General features: G+C 35.8%; 1 protein-coding gene and 1 pseudogene across 2 annotated transcripts; both read left to right on the top strand.

Moving 5' to 3' along the window:
• Positions 1-1,781: 1,781 nt before the first annotated feature.
• LOC137809702 (beta-galactosidase 8) lies at positions 1,782-8,122 on the top strand. 2 transcript variants are annotated; one of them, XM_068610886.2, is made up of 19 exons: positions 1,782-2,457; positions 2,570-2,665; positions 2,993-3,105; positions 3,182-3,248; positions 3,329-3,421; positions 3,543-3,686; positions 3,872-3,960; positions 4,098-4,203; positions 4,309-4,396; positions 4,556-4,674; positions 5,117-5,275; positions 5,427-5,632; positions 5,715-5,803; positions 6,268-6,377; positions 6,495-6,608; positions 6,719-6,820; positions 7,049-7,260; positions 7,351-7,687; positions 7,801-8,122. In XM_068610886.2, the coding sequence occupies exons 1-19, from the start codon at positions 2,293-2,295 to the stop codon at positions 7,906-7,908; spliced, it is 2,517 nt and encodes an 838-aa protein (XP_068466987.2). In that variant the 5' UTR covers positions 1,782-2,292; the 3' UTR covers positions 7,909-8,122. The 2 variants fall into 2 exon arrangements, 1 of the variants encoding a protein (XP_068466987.2); XR_011080823.2 differs by lacking the exons at positions 7,351-7,687; positions 7,801-8,122 and having other exon boundaries at positions 2,039-2,457; positions 6,694-6,820; positions 7,049-7,095.
• Positions 8,123-20,710: 12,588 nt separating this feature from the next.
• Positions 20,711-21,422, top strand: LOC137823152 (fasciclin-like arabinogalactan protein 11 pseudogene; annotated as a pseudogene).
• Positions 21,423-24,524: the final 3,102 nt, after the last annotated feature.

The raw sequence follows: 24,524 nt of genomic DNA, 5'->3' as shown, positions 1-24,524 counted from the left end.
CAAAAAATATATTATTTTTAGGAATCATATACTAATTCAAGACCTAAAACTTTTTCCATTAGACTCATGACTAATATGATTTTTCATCAAAAGTACGAAGTTGTAGGAAGTGGAGAAAGAAATTGCCAAAATCAATTGTATGCTTTATTTCGATTGTTCATAACTCGATTTCCTCGTAAAATTCACTTCATTTATGGTAATTTTTGTTTGAACAACGATTGAGTTTCATAGTTGTTATGTAGGTTCATGTAATGTGACAAATTTCATGTCAAGAATCGGTCAGAAAATGACACATATGATTAAGAAGATAAATGATTTTTTTAAAAAGAGAAATGATCAAACTGAAACCTCCGAATAAGATAAAAAAAAACCAAAAAATCAATTTAACCTATTATTTTTAATAGTACCCATTATGAAAACAATTGTTTTCGATCTATGTTATATTTTTTATAGCCTTCATTGTGAATATAAACAGCGTATTTTTTTCTATTTAGACCAACGCATTTTTTTAATAGATTTTTTCTCTTTTAATCCATATTGTAAAGACTATAAATAGTTGAATTGGCAATTAAATTGCTTTACTCTTTTGCTATTTATTTTGTTATATAATAAAAGGGTTTGGAAGTTAAATGTTTTTATTAACCTTTACCAATAAAACAAACTTACGAACTACTTGGTTTGTGGTAGTTTTGATTTACAATTGAAAATAAAAGATACCCATTTTAGTAAAAAAATATTAATTAATTTAACACACATCTTGATAAAATAATATTTAAAAATATAAAGTTTATTATACAAAAAAAAAAGAGTTTAATCCAAAGTGTTATTAGATGGCTGGTTTAGAAGTAATTAACTTCTTCTTCTCCTCTCGGCGTCTTGGTTTCTTATGGATGACTTGAATTTTCGGTTATTTGATCAATTGACTTGGATTCTGCTATGTGGGCTTGGGATTGCTCTCAACTACTTGATTTGGACTATCACTCGACTGTTGGATTTGGACTATCACTCGACTGTTGGATTTGGATCAACTCTCGGCTTTTAGATCCATATTCACTTTCGGTTAGATGTATGTATCTGCAAAGTACTCCGATGATTAAGTCAGAATCAATTTGTTTAATTATCAGATTAAAATCACTTTACTTAAACAAATCACCTATTTATAATGTTTGTTATTGGACTTTTATTTTTAACATCTTGTAATTATTAAATATATTTTATTGTTTTAGACCTATTTATTGGACCTTAATACAATGTTATCTTATTTTATTATTTATTATATTATATTATTTTAATTTTTATTTATTTTTTTAGCCTTTCGACCCTTCAGTAAAATAAAATAAAATAATAAACCATGCTAAAACAAAAGCAGCAGAAGATCGTGACATTATTAACTAACTTACAAGCTTTAAATAATCTTGCTGATAGAAAAAAAAAAGAGCTTTAAATAATTTGTATGCGTGCCGTACCCTTCTCAATGGTTACAGTAAGTACTCTTTATCTTTCCATGTTTATCAATTTCAACTTACAACTTTTTTATATCCAAAGATAATAAAGTATCTTTCAAACAAGAGGCCAAACAGCAACACGGTGGGCCAAAAAGACACAACAAACTGATTGATGAACCTAACTAACCAATCATTGATGCTTCACAAACTTGTTTTTTCTGTCTGTCTTCATAAGCTACCCTCTTTTAAATTTTATTCCTTTCTTTCCACATTATCTGCAACACTTTTTCAATCATTTCTACCCTTTAAGAAAATTGACTCTCTTGAGACGAGTTCAGAAAATTTGTTTTATCAAAGAATCATAAAAGTAGTTGGATAATTAAAATTTGTTACATGTGAATAGTTAATCAAGCTTCTAATACTTGAAAAATCCATTAATTAGTTATAAACAGTTCTGAAAATGATTAGTGTAAGAAAGTATAATAAGAGCATTAACAAAAGGGAACTTTTAAAAGACAGAAAATTTACTGAAGGATAATGCTTGAAGAGTATCCATTTACATTTGAAGAGAGAGAATAAAAAAGAAGTGATCCATGACATGAGGAAATAAATGGTAGAAAACGATATATAAGGTGTTTATAAAAAAAATAAATTATTGAGTTTGAGTATCACTACTCTTTCTGGAAAAATGTGTTATAAATAACAATGGAATGAGTAGAATCTGTGTTGGTCCTTAAGCCCGTTTTAGCACTTCGTTTTGCTTCAAGAACAAGAGCAAAACACAAACAAGGTCTCATTTCCTTGTTGTTTTTGTTTGTTCGTTTTGCACTAACAATTCCAAAAGGCAATGAGAGCATCACAGACTCTGTTCCTTTTGCTTTGGTTCTTCTGCATTTATGCCCCTACTTCGTTTTCCACAAATGTCACGTACGACCATAGAGCATTGGTCATTAATGGCAAGCGCCGAGTTTTGGTCTCTGGTTCTATCCATTACCCTCGTAGCACTCCAGAGGTTCTCTTCATTACCCTCTTTCTGTGTCTGTGTGTAATGTTGTTACATGTACACTATTTTTTCCTTTGTTTTTGAAGTTTTGAATTAAAAGGGGTGGTGTTTGTTGTTGCAGATGTGGCCAGACATCATTCAAAAGTCCAAAGATGGAGGACTTGATGTGATTGAGACTTATGTTTTCTGGAACTTACACGAACCAGTTCGAGGCCAGGTCCTCTTCTTTTTAGTTCTGTTGATGTTACTATTACTACCATTTTTGTATTGTGTCTCTTGTTCACTGTTACTTGCATTGCAGTGTGTGTGTGTTCATTTTCAAACTTTCTCAGCAATCAAGCACATTCAGAGGGTCTAAACTCAACCAAAAATAAGTGCATGCAGCTTAGGAAAGTAAATGATCACTGCTTCACATATTTTTCTGAGTCAATAAGAACAATGTAGTTAGATCTTGAAAACATGAAATGGAGAGGGTATTTCTTAATGTCAATAAGATGCTTAAATTTGTGATTAAATCAATGGAGTGTGCGCTTTGGCTTGGCAGTATAATTTTGAAGGTAGGGCAGATTTGGTTAAATTTGTGAAGACAGTAGCAGCAGCAGGCCTATATGTGCATCTACGGATTGGTCCATACGCATGTGCTGAATGGAACTACGGGTAAAATATGATCTTTATATGTATTTTTTCACAAAGAAGTTAATATCTGATCATGGCCTTTAACTTTTCTGAGCAGTGGTTTCCCTCTTTGGCTACATTTTATTCCGGGAATTCAGTTCCGAACTGATAACAAACCATTTGAGGTAATTATTCCTTTCCTTTCTCCTTGTCTCATCTTGCTAAATCTGCTTCCTGCTATCATGTGAAATTGAATTGTGTTCAGGAAGAAATGAAGCGGTTCACCGCTAAGATTGTGGATATGATGAAGCAAGAGAACCTCTATATGTCACAGGGAGGACCTATTATTTTGTCTCAGGTTTTTCTTAAATTTTACTAAATACATTCAATTTTTCTTATCGATATGTCATGATATACAGACAGTCCTGAACTTTTAATAGCGTACCGTCTACTTTTAAATGTGAAAATACTATGAACAGATAGAAAATGAGTATGGGAACATTGATGATCATTATGGTCCAGCTGCTAAATCCTACATCAAATGGGCAGCATCAATGGCAACATCTCTTGATACAGGGGTTCCTTGGGTAATGTGCCAACAGCTAGATGCTCCTAATCCAATTGTAAGTTTTCTCCTTTAGCCATCTACAATTATCCTGAACAGTTTATGTTTTAGCTGTCTTCTAGTGTTATTTAGTTGTTTTACACTGTTGTTTGTTTTCTTGATTCCTGAATTGAGCAATCTTACTATGTTGCTGTCTACTATCCTAAATCATTATTAATTTCACATTTTGTTAACTACTCCCAGATTAACACGTGCAATGGATTTTACTGTGACCAATTCCAACCAAATTCTAATGCAAAACCAAAAATATGGACAGAGGGTTATACTGGATGGTTAGTCTCCTTTTCTGTCAAGTCATTAGTTATTTAAAAGTAATACTCAAAATATGATCTACTGATAGAGTACCTCCATTCACATTCAACTCTAATTTTATTTTTCTTGTAACCTATCGAAATCCACAAAACTGTAGGTTTCTTGCATTTGGGGATGCTGTACCTCACAGACCTGTGGAAGATCTTGCATTTGCTGTAGCACGCTTTTTCCAAAGAGGTGGAACTTTTAACAATTACTATATGGTAATGAAACCTTACATGATGTTTAAGGCTTTTTTAACTTTAAGCTATTCTAGATATTTAGGAAATGAGCTGATGCCACAACTTTTTTGGTTGCTTCCAAAACAGTACCATGGAGGGACGAACTTTGGCCGGGCTTCTGGTGGGCCTTTCGTTGCTAGTAGTTATGACTATGATGCACCAATTGATGAGTATGGTATGGAATTTTTCTACCTTTATACTTCATATTCATTGTCTACTCTGTAGGATTATATGAACTAGTCAAACTTGCTTCCATGTGCAGTCCACAAGAAAAATAAACAAACTTGTAACATGACATCAAATTTACATTCTATATCTGAACTGCATGATTCAGGAATTCTTAGACAGCCTAAGTGGGGCCACCTTAAAGACTTGCATAAGGCCATAAAACTTTGTGAAGAAGCTCTCACAGCTACTGATCCAACAATTACATCTCTTGGACCAAATATAGAGGTAATAAGTACTCCTTTCAAAATTAGGCCACAATTTCTGGATTATCTTAGTGGCCTAAATGTCTCATTTTCTGCCAAAATTTTAAGTTGCTGTCTCGAAAAATGCATTGAAAAATTTAGGGGTCCACCTGATTTTCTCAATGTTATTGTTTTCTCTAGTTCCTGCCTCCTTCCCAATTTCGTGTTGCTTTTTATTGATTGTGGAAAAATAATGCTGTCTGATCACTGAAGGTGTCTTTCTTTGTGGGCTAATTAATACTTGATTTGCATGCATTATGAAGATTGAGTCTCTTCTCTACAAATAATGTGTGCCCTTTAGTGAACCATCCATAATCTTAAATGTTGGAAAAAGGATCATGAATGTCAAACTCCTTAACATTTAGAATCAATTATCTCAAATGGATAGTTTAGTTACATCTCTTAACATTACTATTCAAATCCAGGTTGCAGTTTACAAGACAGGAGCTGTATGTTCCGCTTTCCTTGCCAACATAGCCACATCTGATGCAAAAGTGACCTTCAATGGAAATCCATATCACCTGCCCGCATGGTCTGTCAGCATCTTACCTGACTGCAAGAATGTAGTGCTTAATACTGCAAAGGTTTGCCTTATCAGTTTTGGGATCAAAGTAGTTGTTCAATTGAACGAAGTTACTTTCAGAATGCATGTGATTAATCTAACTATAGTTTAGACCTTTTCTTTCATTTTCTAGTACATGAAGTTGCATAACCAATAGTCATTTATGATTACAGATTAATTCTGCATCTATGATTTCAAGCTTTACAAGTGAATCTTTAAAAGAAGAGGTTGGCTCGTTGGATGATTCTGACTCAGGAGGATGGAGTTGGATTAGTGAACCTATCGGTATTTCAAAGGCTGATTCATTCTCAAAATTTGGGTTACTGGAGCAAATAAATACAACAGCTGATAGAAGTGACTACTTGTGGTACTCCACAAGGTATATAATATACCTTTTAGGTTGAGAAATTAATTGCAATTTTCTGTCCCGCAGTAACGCTTTTCATGGTTTTTTTCTGCAGAATTGATCTTGATACTGGTGCTCATACTGTCCTTCACATTAAATCCCTTGGTCATGCTCTTCATGCTTTCATAAATGGGAAACTTGCAGGTATACTAAGTAGATGTGATCACTCAAACTACGCATAAAACTTAGTACTCACCAGCTTTATAAGGAATACTTTGAAATATTTTACAAACTCATGCTCATTAAAATGTATAGCTAGAAGAGAAACTATTAACATTCTGATGATTTTATGCAAGCAAAAATTGCATTAATGATACATAGAACCAATTGTATAGCAACCTTTAAATTTTCATCTTTTGTTTTTATCTCTCCTCGTCTTATCACCCATGTTATCCAACACCTATTTCTCTCTCTTGTAAAATTTATTATATAAAAACTTATGTACGAGCAACATTTCAAGGATGTGGCAAAATAAATTCAAGATTGATAATAAAGTAAAATTGTTGAAGACTGTTCCTTTCTAAAATGTTCAGTTCTTTATTTAAATGGAATATTTCATTATCTATCAATAATATTACTCATCTGTGACAATATGGAGAACTTTTCAGGGAGTGGAATGGGCAACCATGAGAAAGCTAACGTCAAAGTAGACATCCCCATCACACTACTGGCTGGGAAGAACACAATTGATCTTCTAAGTTTAACTGTGGGACTTCAGGTTCGTCTTTTCTTCTTGTAATATAATGTCCTGTTAATCCGTTCCCATATAATTTCACTTTATCACCAAAACAGTTCTCATTGCCACATTAACTAATGCACACCTTATGCGCATCAGAACTATGGAGCTTTTTTTGACACATGGGGTGCAGGGATCACTGGCCCTGTGATATTGAAAGGTTTGAAAAATGGCAGCTCTCTTGATCTGTCCTCCCAGAAGTGGACATATCAGGTTAGTCTCATGTTCTCAGCCTAAGTAAAACCAGTTTTTTTTTTCTCTCATTTTGAGGTTTTGATTAAACCTATATATAGAATAGACTGTCCATAATTTTGTGAATTCAGATTGGCCTTAAAGATGAAGATTTAGGTCCATCTGGTGGCAGTTCTAGACAGTGGAATTCACAATCTACACTACCTGTACACCAACCGTTGATTTGGTACAAGGTAATCTTTATCAGAATATATAATCTATTGATTTAAAATTATCCTTATAACAGCATACAAAGTCTCTTTGCTGCAATTTGTTTCCCTTTGTTTATGGATTGTCCAATTTCGTGTTTACTTTTGTCTATGATATTTTCATAATCACACACTTCATAGAAAATTAAGGGAATGCTACTATAGGACAAATGACTTTTCTGCTAGCTAAAATGTATTAACACATCCTATTAGACAAATTTCCTTGCTCCCTCTGGTGGCAATCCAGTTGCAATTGACTTCACGGGGATGGGAAAAGGTGAGGCTTGGGTGAATGGACAGAGCATTGGGCGATACTGGCCTACGTATGCCTCTCCAAGTAGTGGCTGTACTGATTCGTGCAATTATAGAGGGTCCTATCAAGCATCCAAATGTCTCCAGAACTGTGGAAAGCCATCACAGACATTGTAAGTGCTAGATATTCTGCATGAAAGAAGTTGAAACTTGAAAGTAACTAGAAATCATGCTAGACACTTATTTAGTAACTAATCATGCAGATACCATGTACCACGATCATGGTTACGACCTAAAAGCAACACACTTGTTTTGTTTGAGGAAAGTGGAGGCAACCCTAAGCAAATCACTTTTGCTACAAAACAGATGGGAAGCATGTGTTCACATGTATCTGAATCTCACCCTCCACCTGTAGACTTATGGAATTCAGATGCAGAATCAGGAAGAAAAGTAGGGCCTGTAATGTTACTGGAGTGCCCTTATCCTAATCAGGTGATCTCTTCCGTTAAATTTGCTAGTTTTGGAACACCTCAGGGGACTTGTGGGAACTTCAAACATGGACGCTGCAGCAGCAATAAGGCTCTATCCATTGTGCAGAAGGTGTTTTCTTGCTTTCTTTTTAAATAAAAAGTTCATATATGTCTTTTGTGTAGTTAATTTCATTTTACTTTTTCATTCGGATTATACTTACTCTAAGGAGCATCTGTTAACAGGGCTGCATTGGATCAAGCAGTTGTAGAATTGGGTTATCAATTAATACATTCGGAGATCCATGTAAAGGAGTACCAAAGAGTTTAGCTGTTGAAGCTTCTTGTTCATAAACATGTTGCTTCAAGTCCATTTATTATGTTGGACTTAGCTGAATAGCACTCTGCACTCTCCCAAGTCTGTTCACACTCGCTGAAGATGATTCCTCATTGGCCAATGTAAAAGGGCCTTCTGGTAGTAAACTAGGAAAAGCATGTCAAAAACAGTGTATTCATACTTCTATGAAAGAGGAAACTATTAAAATGATCTGTAATAGTTGTTTTTTTACTTGAAAGGAAGGTTTCTTACCCACTAGACAAGCAATTGTTCTCATACATAATTTTGAGAAAGACAAAACGATGGACAATAGGAGGCTTTTTCTCCTAAAAGAAATTGAATTAATTAACTTGAAATGAAAAGTTTCCCAAAGTAAAATTCATCATATCTGTAGTACATGTAATGTAATCACTATTTCCCTTACAAAATCGTGGAGGCAACATTTTAGGTCATTGTTTATCTGGATACATCTCCAAGCTAGAAAACAAAATATTCGAATATTAATAAATCGTTCAGGAAACTTTTATCATAATTATTGATAATAACAGTATTCTCCAATTTCTTCGTTGGTAGCAAACCACAATCAGAGCAAGACCTCTATGTGATTCTCTGTCAAAAGCTCATTCAATTAGACAGAGATAAAGTTTCTCTAAAATCTGGAGAACACCTTTGTATCAATGAAACAATTGCATAACTTTGATATATCATATATGTATACCCTTAATCTTCATCATCCTTGCCCACTATGTACAGAATATAGCTTACTTCTTATGTGACTTGCAACCGAAATAATGTCATTATGTACAGATGTAGAGTTTTAGGAGTGTAACTTCCACAACCTATCAGAACCTATTGCATGTTTCATTTGCGTGTGTTTCTATTGCTTGATCTGTTTGATCAAACACTCTTTTTTTCACCCAATATATCTTCATGGGAAAAAATATCGCACTGTTTAATTACAATGGTCTCAGCAAAAAGCAATATTATTGACAAAATCAATTGATTTTGATGGCACATTGGTGTGGCATTCAATCATTAAAATGCATTATGCTTAATACATCAGTAGAACGTTGATGCAAAACCTCAATATTCTTTTCTAGCTTACAACTGTGTGTATGCTCACAAATCACAATTTAAAGTTTCAAAACAACGCCTTCCACCTACCTATCACGGTCTCTCACTCCCATACTCGCTCTATAAAAGCCATCTCCACCATGTCATCAATGCATCAAGTTCTCGTTCACACGTATTCCCTTCACGAAAAATATGAGTTACCCTAAACCTGATTGTCCTACAAAAATTAAGACAAGTATTTCATCGATTCTGAAGCATCCACAGAACAATAGTCCTAGCAGTAAACGCAGCACAAACCAAGGCAGAATCACATTCAAGCCAGACATTAGTAAGTCCCATTTTTTGAGCTTCCTCCATAGCATGTATAACTCCATAAAACTAAGCAACCAAAGCAGTTTGAACTTCAAGAAACGCTGAAAAAGCACCAATAAATTCTCCCATACTCCCACGAAAAATACCTCCACAAGTAGCAAGACCGGGATACCCCCTAGCAGCCCCATCAGTATTAATTTTGACCCAGCCTGGTGAAGGAAATTCCCATCTAATAGGAAGAGGACGAAGAATTTTACCACTACGAGTCTTAATACCCAAAAACTTAATCACGTTGAAGTCCAACATATCATTCTTCATTGAAGCTTTAGACGAATTTCTCACTAGACAAGTTAAATCTTTAATTATCGAAATAGCCTTAGAAACCCCAATCTTATCCTGAAATCTAGCATAATTCCTCATACGCCATATCATCCATTTAGAAAAGGTTATCACCGCAAGCTTAATCAATTTAACCAAAGGACTACCATCACTCTTAATAAAAGAAAGTAGATCATCCTTATTAGAGAAATTAGAAGTAAGAAAAATTTGTCGAACCCAACTCCAAATATGCAATGCGTTAGAACATTCAAAAAATAGATGTTGAATAGATTCCTCTTGCTTTTCACAAAGCGAACACATAGAACATATATGCAAACCCTTATTCTGAATATGTTGATCTGTAGGAAGTCGTCCATGAAAATTTTTCCAGAGTACTAGAGTTTTGGAAGGCGGAATAGGATGAAGACCAAATGAATTTACCCCAACCACTTGGAACTCCTGGTTCCAAGAAAAAAGTCTTAGCCGATTTAAGAGTGAAACGACCAGACTCATTTAGAATCCAATTAGGAATATCCTGTTCCTCTCTAACCATGATATGATTAAAAAAATGAGGCATCTGCTGTAAAGATAAGGGAATATTCCAATCACAACCTGTCCAAAATTGAGAGATTGTATCCGGAATGCTAACACCACCAGATAACCCTGCAATATTTGCTAAAGAAGTAGTAGAGCACCATTTATCATTCCAGAAATTAATAAAAGAACCCAGTCCAAGAAGTATAGTCAAGTATGGTAGAATAAAATTGCTTAATTCCAAGCCAGAGAGAGGAAGATCTATAAACCATTCTAAATTCAAATTTTGATTTAAGAACCCTGGCTTTCAAGAGTAAAGACCAAGGTTTGTCGCTATAAGCAAAGTTCCAAGCAAGCTTAAGAAGATATGCATTATTTTCATGATGAAGATTAATAATATTCAAACCTCCATCCTTAAGAGGTGAACAAATTTTCCCCCAATTAACGGTAGCAATACCTTTTTTTAGAATATCACCAGTCCAAATAAAATTCCGACACCACTGCTCAACTTGCTTAATAAGTGAAACAGGCCACTTATACATATTAAAACTATAAGCTAGAAATCTAGTAATCACCGTATTGACCAGCTGAATTCGACCCATCATGCTAAGAGATTTACCTTTCCAAGATGCTAGCTTCAATTTAACTTTATCAGCCAAAGGTTGAAGAAACCGACACTTTGGAGCACCAACAAAGATAGGCACTCCTAAATAATTGAAAGGCAAACAACCATGACTACAGGAAAGAATATTTTGAATTTTGGTGACAAATCTTGGAGAATTATCCATGGTGAAGAAACTACTTTTAGAGTTATTAATATATTGACCAGAAAAATCACCATATGTTTTAAGAAAAAAACTCAAATTTCTAAGAGACTTAATATCCCCCCTATAAAAAATAAATATGTCATCAACATACAAAATATGAGAGGGAGTGAGATAACCTTGCGGACTGACCATATTTAAAATCTTCTTATCGTTCACAAGCTTAGAGAGACCTCTACTAAGAACTTCCTCTGCAAGACAAAAAAGTAAAGGAGACAATGGATCACCTTGTCTTACCCCTCGACTGCAAGGAAAAAAACTCACCAAACTACCACTTATTCTGATAGAAAGCATAGCTGAACGGAGAATTGTACTAATCCAACCGACAAATGAGGGGTGAAAACCAAAGCGTTTTAAAACTAATAATAAGAACTTCCAACTCAGAGTGTCAAAAGCTTTATGAATATCAACTTTGTAAGCCACATTACCTCCTCTAACCTTTTTAGAAAGCATGTTAATAGCTTCAGAAGCAATACCAATGCAATCCTGAATCTGTCTACCCTGCACAAATCCATATTGATTAGGAGAAATGATTCTAGCAGCCACAAGTGCAAGCCTATCCTTTAGTATCTTGGAAACAATCTTAAACTTGAAATTAGCAACAACAATTGGCCTGTAATCTTTAATGCAATCAGCACCCTGAACCTTTGGAATAAGAGATACCACATTACTGTTCATTCCAGGGAGAACCCAGTTTTGTTTAAAAAACTGTTGAACAGCATTGCAAACATCTGTCCCAATAATTTCCCAGCAAGAATGATAGAAAACACCACCAAAACCATCAGGACCAGGAGCACTATTACCGTTAAGATTAAAAACAACATTTTTAATTTCAGAAAAATCTGGACATTTAATCAACATCATATTCTCCTCAGAGGAAACCATCGCAGGAATATAAGTACCAATAAAATCGTCCATATTATCAGTATCCAGAACATTAGAAATAGACTCAACTTAAAGATTTTTATAAAAGTCCAAAATATGATCCTCAATGATTTTAGGATCCTTCGTAACCTCATTATCAATCTGTAGACGATGAATCTCACTAGAATTATTTCTCCTTTTGACCACCGCATGGAAAAAAGTAGTATTTCGATCTCCATCCTTGAACCTTAACATCCTAGCCCTTTCTTTCCAAAACAAATATTGACAGTGAAGAGCATGATCAAGCTCCTCCTTAGCAATCTTTTCTTGACAGAGAAGTCCATCACTATCAGACAAACTAACAGTCTCTAAGCTTTTTTGAATACCAAGAAGGATGCCCTGCTTAAGAAGAACTCCATTATGAACATTACCAAAAGAATTTTTATTCCAGTCTCGGAGCTCAAGTTTCAACCTTTTTAACTTATGTTGCAAGATAAACATAGGACAACCAACAACCTTATTATCCCAAGAATCATGAATAAGCTTTAGACACGAAGTGTCCTGAAGCCACATCGAAAAGAAACGAAAATTGCTAACCTTCCGCAAAGAATTACTAACAAGAATAGGGGAATGATCAGAACAATTTTTAACAAGAACCTGATAAGTACAAGAATCCCATTCATCCAGACACACTCCATTACATGAAGCCCTATCCAGTCTTCTATGTATTTTATGCACCCCTCTCCTTCCATTACACCAAGTATAACTAGATCCAGTAAAAGACATACAAGAAAGATCATTAGTATTAATCCAGTCAAGGAATTCATTAATATGATTCTAGAGTATACTTGTCTAACACTAGAGAGATGATAGTATAATTGTGGTCAGATGACCCCAAGTCGTCTTCCAACGAATCCAATAGTAAAATCAGTTGATCAGGATTTAAAATCTATCTGCAAGCAATAAAAGTTAGCAATAACAATAAAGATAAAAAGGGGGTTTGAGATAGTTGTGCAAAAAATATAAAAGAGATTAAAATAGCAAATAAAAAGCGATTGATCCCAAGTTCTTCCACCATTGAATTCTTCACAGGTTCTCTAAAGATTAATCTTTTCTTAATCCTCCAACAGAGCTAAACCAGATTGAACATGCACCGATCTGATTCAACTGAAACTCACCAGTAAAGCATGCGTCTACTAGTTTAATCAATACCCACTTTGTTCCATGCGTATACTCCATGGGAATGCTTACCTCCTCTCCCTTGAATCATGCGCCCAAGAAATTAATTAGAACAATGCGAACTAACTAAGAAACCAAAGTTTAAGATAAGGAAGACTCTCAATCATGCGTTCAAGTACAACCTCTCACAAAAACCAGTTTTCCAGGAGATTAGACAATAAAAACAACTGCTATAGAGAATTAAAAATCGAAACTTTTATTGAACAAAACCTCAGAACTCAATGGGGAATTACAAAAGAATCAACCAAAAAGGTTTAGCCTTCCATGCGGAGGCAAAACAAAAGAATTACTAAGAAGAAAATAAACTAAGAAAACCCTATGAAGCTCTCCCTTTTTCTCCTTGATGCTTGTGTCCTTTTATAGACTTTTCTGCTCCAAGGATCTTGAGAGAATATTGTAGTTTATATTTTGTTAACCGTTTCCAAGTTTCTATCTTTCCATAATTATTTTTATTTTGCAGAAGATTTGCTTCCAATTCTGTTTCTAGAATCTTGTAACTTTTATTTTCTCTTTCTTCTCCTCATAATATTTTTTCTGTTTTGGTTCAAGAAGCAACTTGGACTTTTGCATATTTGGCCCATTCACAAAGGTAGATGCTTCCTCCGGATAATTTACTCTAAAAACACAAAATTAACAATAATAATAGTTAAGGCCCAAATAAACCCAATTATAAGAATATTAATTAAAACAATGGATTTATTTATTATTATAGTCCAATAATCTATGAATTAGGCTAATGAGTGTGAATAAATATATGCTCATCAAATACCCCCACACTTATCCTTTTGCACTTCCGGGCAAAACACTCTGAGGTTTAAAAAGAAAAGAAAAAAATGCAAATAACAAATAGCAAATTCTAAGAATGCATAATGACAAACATGATATAATTTCAAGAAATCAAGGAATCAAGAAAAATGTGAATGAAAATTCCTATATTTTAATATACAAGCAGGTACTTGAAATTGAAGGTTGAGTCAAAATTGACAAAACTTCACTGGACACGCTCCAACTCTAAAGTGTTTAGGGTTTGTAGTTACACTCAACACTCATGCAGACAAACACTACCATATGCTTAGCAAGACTCTAATATTCACAACCATTGAAAAATATGCAATCAAAGATCAAGAGGACTTTATAAGGGATGTAATGAGGCTAAGGTAAAGGTAGGTAAAAGGGGGAAATTAGGCTTAAAACCATAGAAAAACAAAGGAACAATGGAGGATAGGTCTAAAAACAAGTGTAAGTATTATGACAATTCAACTCCTCTTTTTATTTCAAGATATAATTTTTTTTTTCATATAATAAACAGTCAATCCAGTGTATTAGAGGATCCACTCTTATTTTCTTTGTTTTGCTTTGCTTTTTTTTTTTCTCTTGTTATATTTTTTTTTTCTACCCCTTTTCTTTTTCTTTTTTTAAAAAAAACTGAAGAGATAAACTATGAAAATGAGATACACCCCCACACTTATTCAAAAGCCTATTCCCAAATGATTTCAAAGCTCCTTCATCTTCTAAGGTAGGGACAAACATGGGTTTTCTGTTTTGAGGCTTGTAATGAGGGTTAAAAATAAGAAAAAGGCTATAGGCTCAAAGGGCTAACAAATGGATTATTATCATAAAGGTAGGCTAGTATCGCTAGTGGGTTAATTTAAACAAAGAATGCCTCTATCATATCAGTTCATGCACGTAAATCACAATTGTAAAACAAAGAATCAAGCTAAGTTCTAGAGTATAAGCAAACATGAGTGAAAACACACTAAAAAGAGTATTAAATGATATATCAATTAAGGTTCAAAACTCACTAGGGACATTCTATCAAAAGATTCAACCCAAAATTTCTCATAACCAACTTATTTATCAATTTTTAAGAAAATCCAAACAACAAAGATCAAGAAACCAAGATTTTCAAGAATTATAAAACATGTCAGCCATTAGACAATCCTAAAAAAGCTTATTTATTTTAATAGAAGCAAAAAAGAAATTCAAACAATTAAAAGAAAAACAAAAAACACAAAAATAAATCAACAAAAGATAAATCCTAAACTATGATTCTCCTCCCCCACACTTAAATCATACATTGTCCTCAATGTAAAATCAATAAATAAATTTGTATAATAAAAGTGAGAGAAGAAGTACTCCCTCATTCAGCTTGAGGGAATTGGCAACTGCAACAAATCTCTTCAACCATCTCCTCTACAATATAATCCAAGGGCCTTTGTATAGTGTAGCACAAAGATGATGATTGCTGGAAGGTCTTGCCAAGGCATGCAGTACCTTGGTAAAGTATGAAACAAACATGCTATGACGAATAAGCCTTGAATTAATAGATGAAAATGGGGCGGGTCTGGAAGTCGTGTGAAATGGTACAGTTTCTTCCATGAATGGATGATGGTACTTTCTAGAGTATATATGGAAGACAAAAATTTATTCATCATAGACGATCTGATATGATTAGCTGTTTGAGGATCGTCTAAGGGTGGTGGTCTAAGGCTAGACAGTCTAGCTAGGGTAGACGGTCTAGTTGGGGTGGGAGATGGAATGAAATGTAAGTTAGGAGGTGGTGGTGGCTGGTAAAGGCTGCTTTCAAACGTTCCAATTATGATAGAAGGTGTAGCCAGTGGAGATGATGGAATGAGTGATATGGGTTTCACCTTAAATAGTGGAGGTTGTACTCTGTGAAGCTTTAAGGATGGAAGAATAATATCATCTTCTTCTCCACTATCAGTGTCTACTTGAACGATGGGTAACACCTGTTCTTCCTCTTCTTGTATTACCTCCAAAACTATGTTAGAGCCATTTGCTAGTGCGCAATCTTTTTCAGTAGATTCGGCAAGTATAGCAGCATCAACAACTTCTTTATCAAGACCTGCATGTGTCATAGAGTCTAATGCCTCTTGATTAAGCAATGATTTTTCTTCCATCAGTGGAGGTTGGACATTAGTTGGTAATGGTTCATAGATCCTAACAACCTGCAAATCAACAGTGTCTGCACTGCAAATTATATCATCAGAGGATATGCATTTGGTCATCACAGAACATGTTGCACATGTATCATCAAAATCCTTTGTGTCTTCAGCAGTCATATGCACTTTGGGAGTGTCTGGATAAGGTTTTATTCCTGCAAATGAAATGGAAACTGGAGGCATGGCAGAATTAATCTCAACACATATATCAGGATCACAAGTATAACATGTATCAAAGTTGGAAAGATTTTCTATATCTAAATTAGGATCATGATGTGAATTCAAACTTTGCTTAGAAATATCTTCAAATTGTCTAGTCAATTGACCAACTTTCTCTTCTAACTTTGATAGAGTAGCATCTATGCTTTGCTGAGATTTCATTGTATTTACCATTAATTGTCTCACCAGCTCCTCTAAAGATGACTCTTCAAGATTATGAGTAATATTATCAGTTTGAAAAAATGGTTGAAAAGGTGTTTCACTTTCATCAAAATAATATTGCTGATAATATGGTTGTTGTTGAGGTAGCTCATATGACGGCTGACAATATGGATTAAAATGCTGAGGTTGTTGAAAATATGGTTCACATTGTTGTTGAGGCTGCTCATAAAACTGTGAACGTTGCTGCAAATATGGCTCATAATAAATATCATAATTGTAAATTTTTTCAGCTAATTTTTGTTCCATTTTAGAATTGAAAACAGGGGATGTATATTATGGACACCAACAGCTATTAGACGCCTTAGAGCAAACTCTTTTTTTTGTTTAAATTGAAAAGAAAACCAAGTAAACTCCCAGGAAAGAGAGGTGAGTCACAAGTGGACAAACTTAGAAACCAAGTCTTTCCTAGCCAGAGTCTTCCCTGAATTGCTTTCAATATTAAAAAATCAAAAAGTAGCAACTAAAGTGTCTACCCTAAAGAGATGATAGTATAATTGTGGTCAGATGACCACAAGTCGTCTTCCAACGAATCCAATAGTAAAATCAGTTGATCAGGATTTAAAATCTATCTGCAAGCAATAAAAGTTAGCAATAACAATAAAGATAAAAAGGGGGTTTGAGATAGTTGTGCAAAAAATATAAAAGAGATTAAAATAGCAAATAAAAAGCGGTTGATCCCAAGTTCTTCCACCATTGAATTCTTCACAGGTTCTCTAAAGATTAATCTTTTCTTAATCCTCCAACAGAGCTAAACCAGATTGAACATGCACCGATCTGATTCAACTGAAACTCACCAGTAAAGCATGCGTCTACTAGTTTAATCAATACCCACTTTGTTCCATGCGTATACTCCATGGGAATGCTTACCTCCTCTCCCTTGAATCATGCGCCCAAGAAATTAATTAGAACAATGCGAACTAACTAAGAAACCAAAGTTTAAGATAAGGAAGACTCTCAATCATGCGTTCAAGTACAACCTCTCACAAAAACCAGTTTTCCAGGAGATTAGACAATAAAAACAACTGCTATAGAGAATTAAAAATTGAAACTTTTATTGAACAAAACCTCAGAACTCAATGGGGAATTACAAAAGAATCAACCAAAAAGGTTTAGCCTTCCATGCGGAGGCAAAACAAAAGAATTACTAAGAAGAAAATAAACTAAGAAAACCCTATGAAGCTCTCCCTTTTTCTCCTTGATGCTTGTGTCCTTTTATAGGCTTTTCTGCTCCAAGGATCTTGAGAGAATATTGTAGTTTATATTTTGTTAACCGTTTCCAAGTTTCTATCTTTCCATAATTATTTTTATTTTGCAGAAGATTTGCTTCCAATTCTGTTTCTAGAATCTTGTAGCTTTTATTTTCTCTTTCTTCTCCTCATAATATTTTTTCTGTTTTGGTTCAAGAAGCAACTTGGACTTTTGCATATTTGGCCCATTCACAAAGGTAGATGCTTCCTCCGGATAATTTACTCTAAAAACACAAAATTAACAATAATAATAGCTAAGGCCCAAATAAACCCAATTATAAGAATATTAATTAAAACAATGGATTTATTTATTATTATAGTCCAATAATCTATGAATTAGGCTAATGAGTGTGAATAAATATATGCTCATCAATTTTATGCACCCCTCTCCTTCCATTACACCAAGTATAACTAGATCCAGTAAAAGGCATACAAGAAAGATCATTAGTATTAATCCAGTTAAGGAATTCATTACAAGAAAATTGATTAGGAGCCACCCCCCCTTACAGTCATCCGACGAGAGCACAACATTAAAATCTCCCAGAATACACCAAGGCCCTGTGAAGAAACTAAGATCCCTCCACAAAAATCGTCTAGTCAAGTATGTGTTAGCTCCATAAACACCTGCAAAGCTAAAGCATTTATCATGCAGAAGACAAGTTACAGAGATAAATTGATCATTAACTAAGAAACTTTGGACAAGATTAGGAACCGACAAACACCAAATCTTAGCAACTTTATTAACAATAGGAGACGTAGCCACCAAATGCATATTAACAGATTTGAAAAGGACGTCGAAAGCATTAGTGTACGACATCATGGGTTCAGCAAGAAAAACTAGGAGGGGTTTATGCAGTTTAAGTAAACTAATCAACATCTCCACAGTTTTGTGGTTTCCCAATCCTCTAACATTCCAGAAAAATGAAGAGACCTTCATTGCGACGTTGTAGAAAGAACTGCCTTAACAGTTTTTCTGGATTTACCAGTCCCCTTAGGTGGTCTCCCTGGTTTTCTTTTAGTGCAAACTGCTTCCTCCCCATTATCACTGGCATCCTCTTCCATCTCATTGGAGTCAGCCCAAAATTTTGAAACAACCTGATTTTCAATATGATCAGAATTAATTCCAACAGGCGGAATAGTTGACGCTCCAATATGATAATCACCTCCCACATCTGTAGTTTCCAAACCATCAAGAGAAGAAAAGTGATTTTGAAGGACCAACGATATTGCTTTAACATCCCCAAGATATTTAGCCTTCCGAGGGGAGGTATGAGGCGACAGAGACGGTACATTCACAATAGCAGAGGCCCCCACATTAGGAACTGGTGCATTAGTATCTGCATGTGATTTAACCCTCCGAGGAGAGGTAGTACGCAACGGAGATGGTACAAGCACAGGAACAGATACCTCCACATGATAATCATCAATAAAAGTTGTTGAATTTGACTCTGAGTCCTTAGCTTGCATAACAGCAAGTGAATCCAAAGTGGGAGTGGACAACCCCTGCTTGGGTGAGGACCTATCATGATCTGAAGCATCCTCAAGAGGAGACATATATGCAAAATCATCCTGTCCTCCCCCTGTTTCATCAACTTTCAACTTATCAATGAGGCCTTCCACGAGTTTTTTCTCCGGATCTTTTTTTCTATATTCTTTACGTTGTTTAGGAATCACGGTCCTCCCTTGGTCCCGTTCATCAGAAGATGCCTTCTGAGAAGGTTTATGTTGAGGCCCAAGAACACGACCCTGGTCATGGATCGCCCGACACTGAGCAAGCTCGTGCCCAATCATCTTACAATGAGAACAAAAAGGAGGGAGCCATTCATATTCCACACTAGCTACAAAAGCAAAGTCTGGACGTTCAACCAAAAGTTGATCGGAGAGAGGGGACAGAAGATCAATATCCACCAACACTCTAGCAAACATACCCCTATTCTTTCTCATAGTATGCTCATCCAAAGACAAAGGAGTACTAAGGCCTCTAACGATGGAATATATTGTATTTGGTTTCCAATACTCCAAAGGCAAATGGTAGATTCTAACCCATGTTTGAGCTTTGGTATTCTTCATGGTAGCTGGGACAAAGTCTTTTGTCCAGGCAAACAATCTCAATAAACCAGGAGATAACTTCAACGAACCCATCCCGAGGGCCTATCACATGTCTTCTATAGAAGCGAACTCAAACTCATAGAAACCTTTTCCAAGAGGAATTGCTTTCCATGGTCCAAGAGCTTTCTACACCGGTTGCAACTTTTTAGTTAAATCCAGGTGTGTAAGAGGTTTATCCCCCTTAGATAGAATAATCCGACCATGGAGATGGGTTTTGCAATCCTCAAGACCAGCCAAGTAATCTGCCTCATCAATCCGGACAACAATCATGTCTCCCTTAATACAAGGAGTAGGTAGCTGGGACAAAGGAATGTCACATGTATTTCCCAAAGCCTGAGCAAAAGTCTTCCTTTGACCAGATATAGAATATATTTTTTTATCAGGACATACTTCCCGATCCATCAAACAAGCCCATGGTATGAGAAAACCCGCAGAATCCTCCTTCATTTTAGAAGGCTAACAAGTTGTCGCCAAGAACTTCCACAAGAACACGGAACAAACCGCACGCTGCCCACGCCGCCGCACCGCATCGTCGTCCTGTAGCACCGCCGCTGCTGTCACGCACAATGTTGCCGCCTTGCACCGGAAACCCTAAGATGCGGAGGCGTTCCGCTGCCGTTATGCATGCACAAGAAATCCTAATTACGTCTCTCCCGTGCTCTGTGTTCCAGATGTCGTCCTGTAGCATCGCCGCGCCGCACCTCCAGTTATTCCGCTGCCGTCACGCACAATGCTGCCGCCTTGCACGGAAAACCCTAAGATGCGGAGGTGTTCCGCTGGCGCCACGCACGCACAAGAAACCCTAATTCTCAAGAGGGTGATTCTCAATAGATAAAAACTATTTATCAAGGACACTGCTTCTAAGAAAAGTTAGAATATAGGCAAGTCAGGTATATGAATCCAAAAGCCGCTACCTTTGACATTGCTCAAATACTGAGTAAGGCCAAAAGATTTTTTGTTCTGATTCGGCTTCTGAAGACAACCTAGTTGATCAACCAACTCAACTCTCAACTCCTCACATCAGGTTCTAGGGGATTGACCATTTGTCGCCACCTGACACTGCCTTTTCAAAGCTGAAAGGAGGGTTCCTGAACTCACTCAACGACAGGCAAAAGGTGGAACTCCTACAGTTTCACACTCTTTCTTCCTTCCTCTCAATCTCCAACTTCGACACTTTAACCAACCCCGTTCAGACCCAAGCCGGTGATGACCCCAAAAGGCTGCAACTTAACATCACCACTTACGGTGGCAGCCACGTGAGCATGAGCACCGGTGCCGTCAATGCCACCATTACAGGCATCGTGTATACAGACAACAAGCTTGCTATTTATGAGGTGGACAAGGTGCTTCTTCCACTTGACGTGGTGCTCCCTAAGCCTAAGGCTCCGGCACCGAAGCCACATGCAGACAGAAGTGGTGATAGTAACAAAAATATGGACGATGAAAGTGGTGTTCCGGTGGAGGCTTCTGGTGGTTGCATGAATTTCAACCGCGTACATGTAAAATGGATGTCTTTTGTTGTTCTGATGGGTGGAGCCATGATATGCATGTAGAGGGCAAGAAGAAAATAATGGTTTTTTTTATGTTGGCTATAGTGCTTGTGGTTTGGTATGCCATTTTGGTTCAATCATATATGAATATGAGTACCGATATTTTGACACCTCTCTTGAGGTTGCTCCAAATTACATCCGGCTCACATGGCACTTTTAATATTAAAGAAAGAGTTTGTGGGTCCAGTTGCTGAGTTGGAAAAAAAAATCAAAATAAACCCCATTTGGAAGGTGCGTTCGAGAAAAGAGTTTCTGAAAGGGAGAAGGAGTGAGTTCGAAAAAGGGTTTTTGAAAGGGAGAGGGAGTGTGTTCGAAAAAAGGATTTGTTCTTCCATTGAGTTGTGCGTTTGAAAGGTAGTGTTGTGGATTGCGAAGGGACTTTGTTTGTGAAAAAACAGGTTCGAATTTGCGTTTTTGATTGCTAGGGTTTTCGATTGGTGGGGTTTTGGATTGGGCGCGACGGATAGGGTTTTTTATTGGCCGGTAAACAAGCGTGGCGATTATTGAAGGGAGACAGAAGCTTTAAAGACTAGTGTTGCTGTTAGGTATGTATTTTGGTTTGGTTGATTTCCGTTATCAAACGATCATTTTGTAATCTTTTCAAGAATGAATGGATGAGTGGATATGCTTATTTGCTATTAATATAAGGTTTTGTTTACAGCTATTCACTTTACTGGTAGAAGCAAAGTGTAAAAAAATAAATCAAAATGGTTTATGTGGAAAATTCTGAATCATCAAAATTGTTGTTGTACTTCTTCACTATTTTCACGTTTGGAACTTTTTGTTTTGTTTAATTAGTACGAATTAAATTGTAGGTGTCAAGTACGGGGTCTGTTGGCCTTCTTTCATTGTTGAACTCAGTCCAAACTAATTTACCAATATCTCAAGAATCAAATGCATCAGAGTTGTTTAGGTTTGTGACCTTAAACCTAACAAATGTTCTATAGATATCAATTTGTTCATATAAGTTAAATTCATTCTTTGGCTGCAGGTTGTAATGAAGGAACCACAAAACTTTTTGCACACAAGGAAGTGTTTTATATGACATAGAAGAGAACTTTTATCATTTTTGGTGCATCACAACTCCTCACCATTTGAACATCGTACATGGGATACATTCCTATATGTATTGATAATATTTGTTGTATTGCAAGTTTAAGTTACAATCAATTTCATGTCTTCTTTGTTTGAATAGATGGTTATATAAAAACCATTCTTGCACCACTTGGTTGTACCTTGGGTATTGAACAAAATGATAACCATGATGTCTTCAAAATACAATCATTTTAAATTTGTTGCATTGAATTTCGTTGAATTGAATGACAATTAGGTTGGTCATAAAATTATTGTAATCCCCTCCCCTGCATGCATGCAGTTGCAGTGAGAAAAAGCAACATGAAAGCCATAACCATGCAGAAAGTTATTCACGGGTCCCCACTTATTAACACATGGGTCCCCACTTACAGTATTAGGATTTCTATGACCACCACATCATGGTAAAACCCACCCAATTAACATTCACACACTGCAACTATGTCTCACTTACACACAACATTCACTTCCATTTACAGGAATCCAAAAAAATATTTGAAAACAATGACCATGCACAAAGTTGTTCTTGGGTCCCCACTTCCAGTATAAGGGTTTCTATGACCACCACATCATGGTAAAACCCACCCAATTAACATTAATACAGTCCAACTATGTGTCACTTACACACAACATTCACTTCCATTTACAGGAATCCAAAAAATATTTGAAAACAATGACCATGCAGAAAGTTGTTCTTGGGTCCCCACTTATTAACACATGGGTTCCCACTTACAGTATAAGGGTTTCTATGACCACCACATCATGGTAAAACCCACCCAATTAACATTCATACACTGCAACTATGTCTCACTTACACACAACATTCACTTCCATTTACAAGAATCCAAAAAAATATTTGAAAACAATGACCATGTAGAAAGTTGTTCTTGGGTCCCCACTTATTAACACATGGGTCCCCACTTATAGTATAAGGGTTCCAATGACCACCACATCATGCTAAAACCCACCCAATTAACATTCATACCATCCAACTATGTCTAAACTACACACAACAATCACTTCCAGTTCTTCGAATCCAAAAACAAAATTTAAGACAATGACCATGCAGAAAGTAATTCATGGGTCCCCACTTATTAACACATGGGTCCCCACTTACAGTATAAGGGTTTCTATGACCACCACATCACGGTAAAACCCACCCTATTAACATTCATACACTGCAACTATGTCTCAATTACACACAACATTCACTTCCATTTACAAGAATCCAAAAAAATATTTGAAAACAATGACCAAGCAGAAAGTAATTCATGGGTCCCCACTTATTAACACATGGGTCCCCACTTACAGTATAAGGGTTTCTATGACCACCACATCACGGTAAAACCCACCCAATTAACATTCATACACTGCAACTATGTCTCAATTACACACAACATTCACTTCCATTTACAGGAATCCAAAAAACATATTTGAAAACAATGACCATGTAGAAAGTTGTTATTGGGTCCCCAATTATTAACACATGGGTCCCCACTTACAGTACAAGGGTTCCAATGACCACCACATCACAGTAAAACCCACCCAATTAACATTCATATATTGCAACTATGTCTCACTTATACACAACATTCACTTCCATTTACAGGAATCCAAAAAAATATTTGAAAACAATGACCACGCACAAAGTTATTCTTGGGTCCCCACTTTTTAACACAAGGGTCCCTCTTACACTATAAGGGTTCCAATTAATTTATTAACAAAGACCTTCACATTCATGTGCTCCAATGACAACTTTCTGCCCAAAATATGATATAAAAAAATTCTTAAACTAAATAACTTAAATGAAATTGATAATGCTTCCATTCATGAAATAAAAGTATCTACATTGTTCACATCAACTCATAATAACTAACACTTTTTTTTTTGTTACAATTCAATTGAAAGTGTACAATTACATTCAAAATAAGTCCAATAAAAATCAAGGGCAATCTACTTCCAAACCTGTCAATACGACTTTTCGTTGAACATTAGACTCATGCAACACCCACGAAAATAGCATCTCTTGACGAAAGCGTAAGAGCTCCTTCTAAATAATATATCAT

The sequence above is a fragment of the Phaseolus vulgaris genome, chromosome 11 (assembly GCF_051622355.1).
Source record: "Phaseolus vulgaris cultivar YP4 chromosome 11, ASM5162235v1, whole genome shotgun sequence".
NCBI classification, from domain to species: Eukaryota; Viridiplantae; Streptophyta; class Magnoliopsida; order Fabales; family Fabaceae; genus Phaseolus; species Phaseolus vulgaris.
This window is presented reverse-complemented; position numbering and strand designations above follow the sequence as displayed.

Coding starts and splice junctions, on each gene's coding strand:
- LOC137809702 (XM_068610886.2), top strand. CDS start 2,293: ATGAGAGCATCACAGACTCTGTTCCTTTTGCTTTGGTTCTTCTGCATT. Junction 3,961..4,097: donor ACAGAGGGTTATACTGGATG/GTTAGTCTCCTT, acceptor ACAAAACTGTAG/GTTTCTTGCATTTGGGGATG. Junction 5,633..5,714: donor TACTTGTGGTACTCCACAAG/GTATATAATATA, acceptor TTTTTTCTGCAG/AATTGATCTTGATACTGGTG.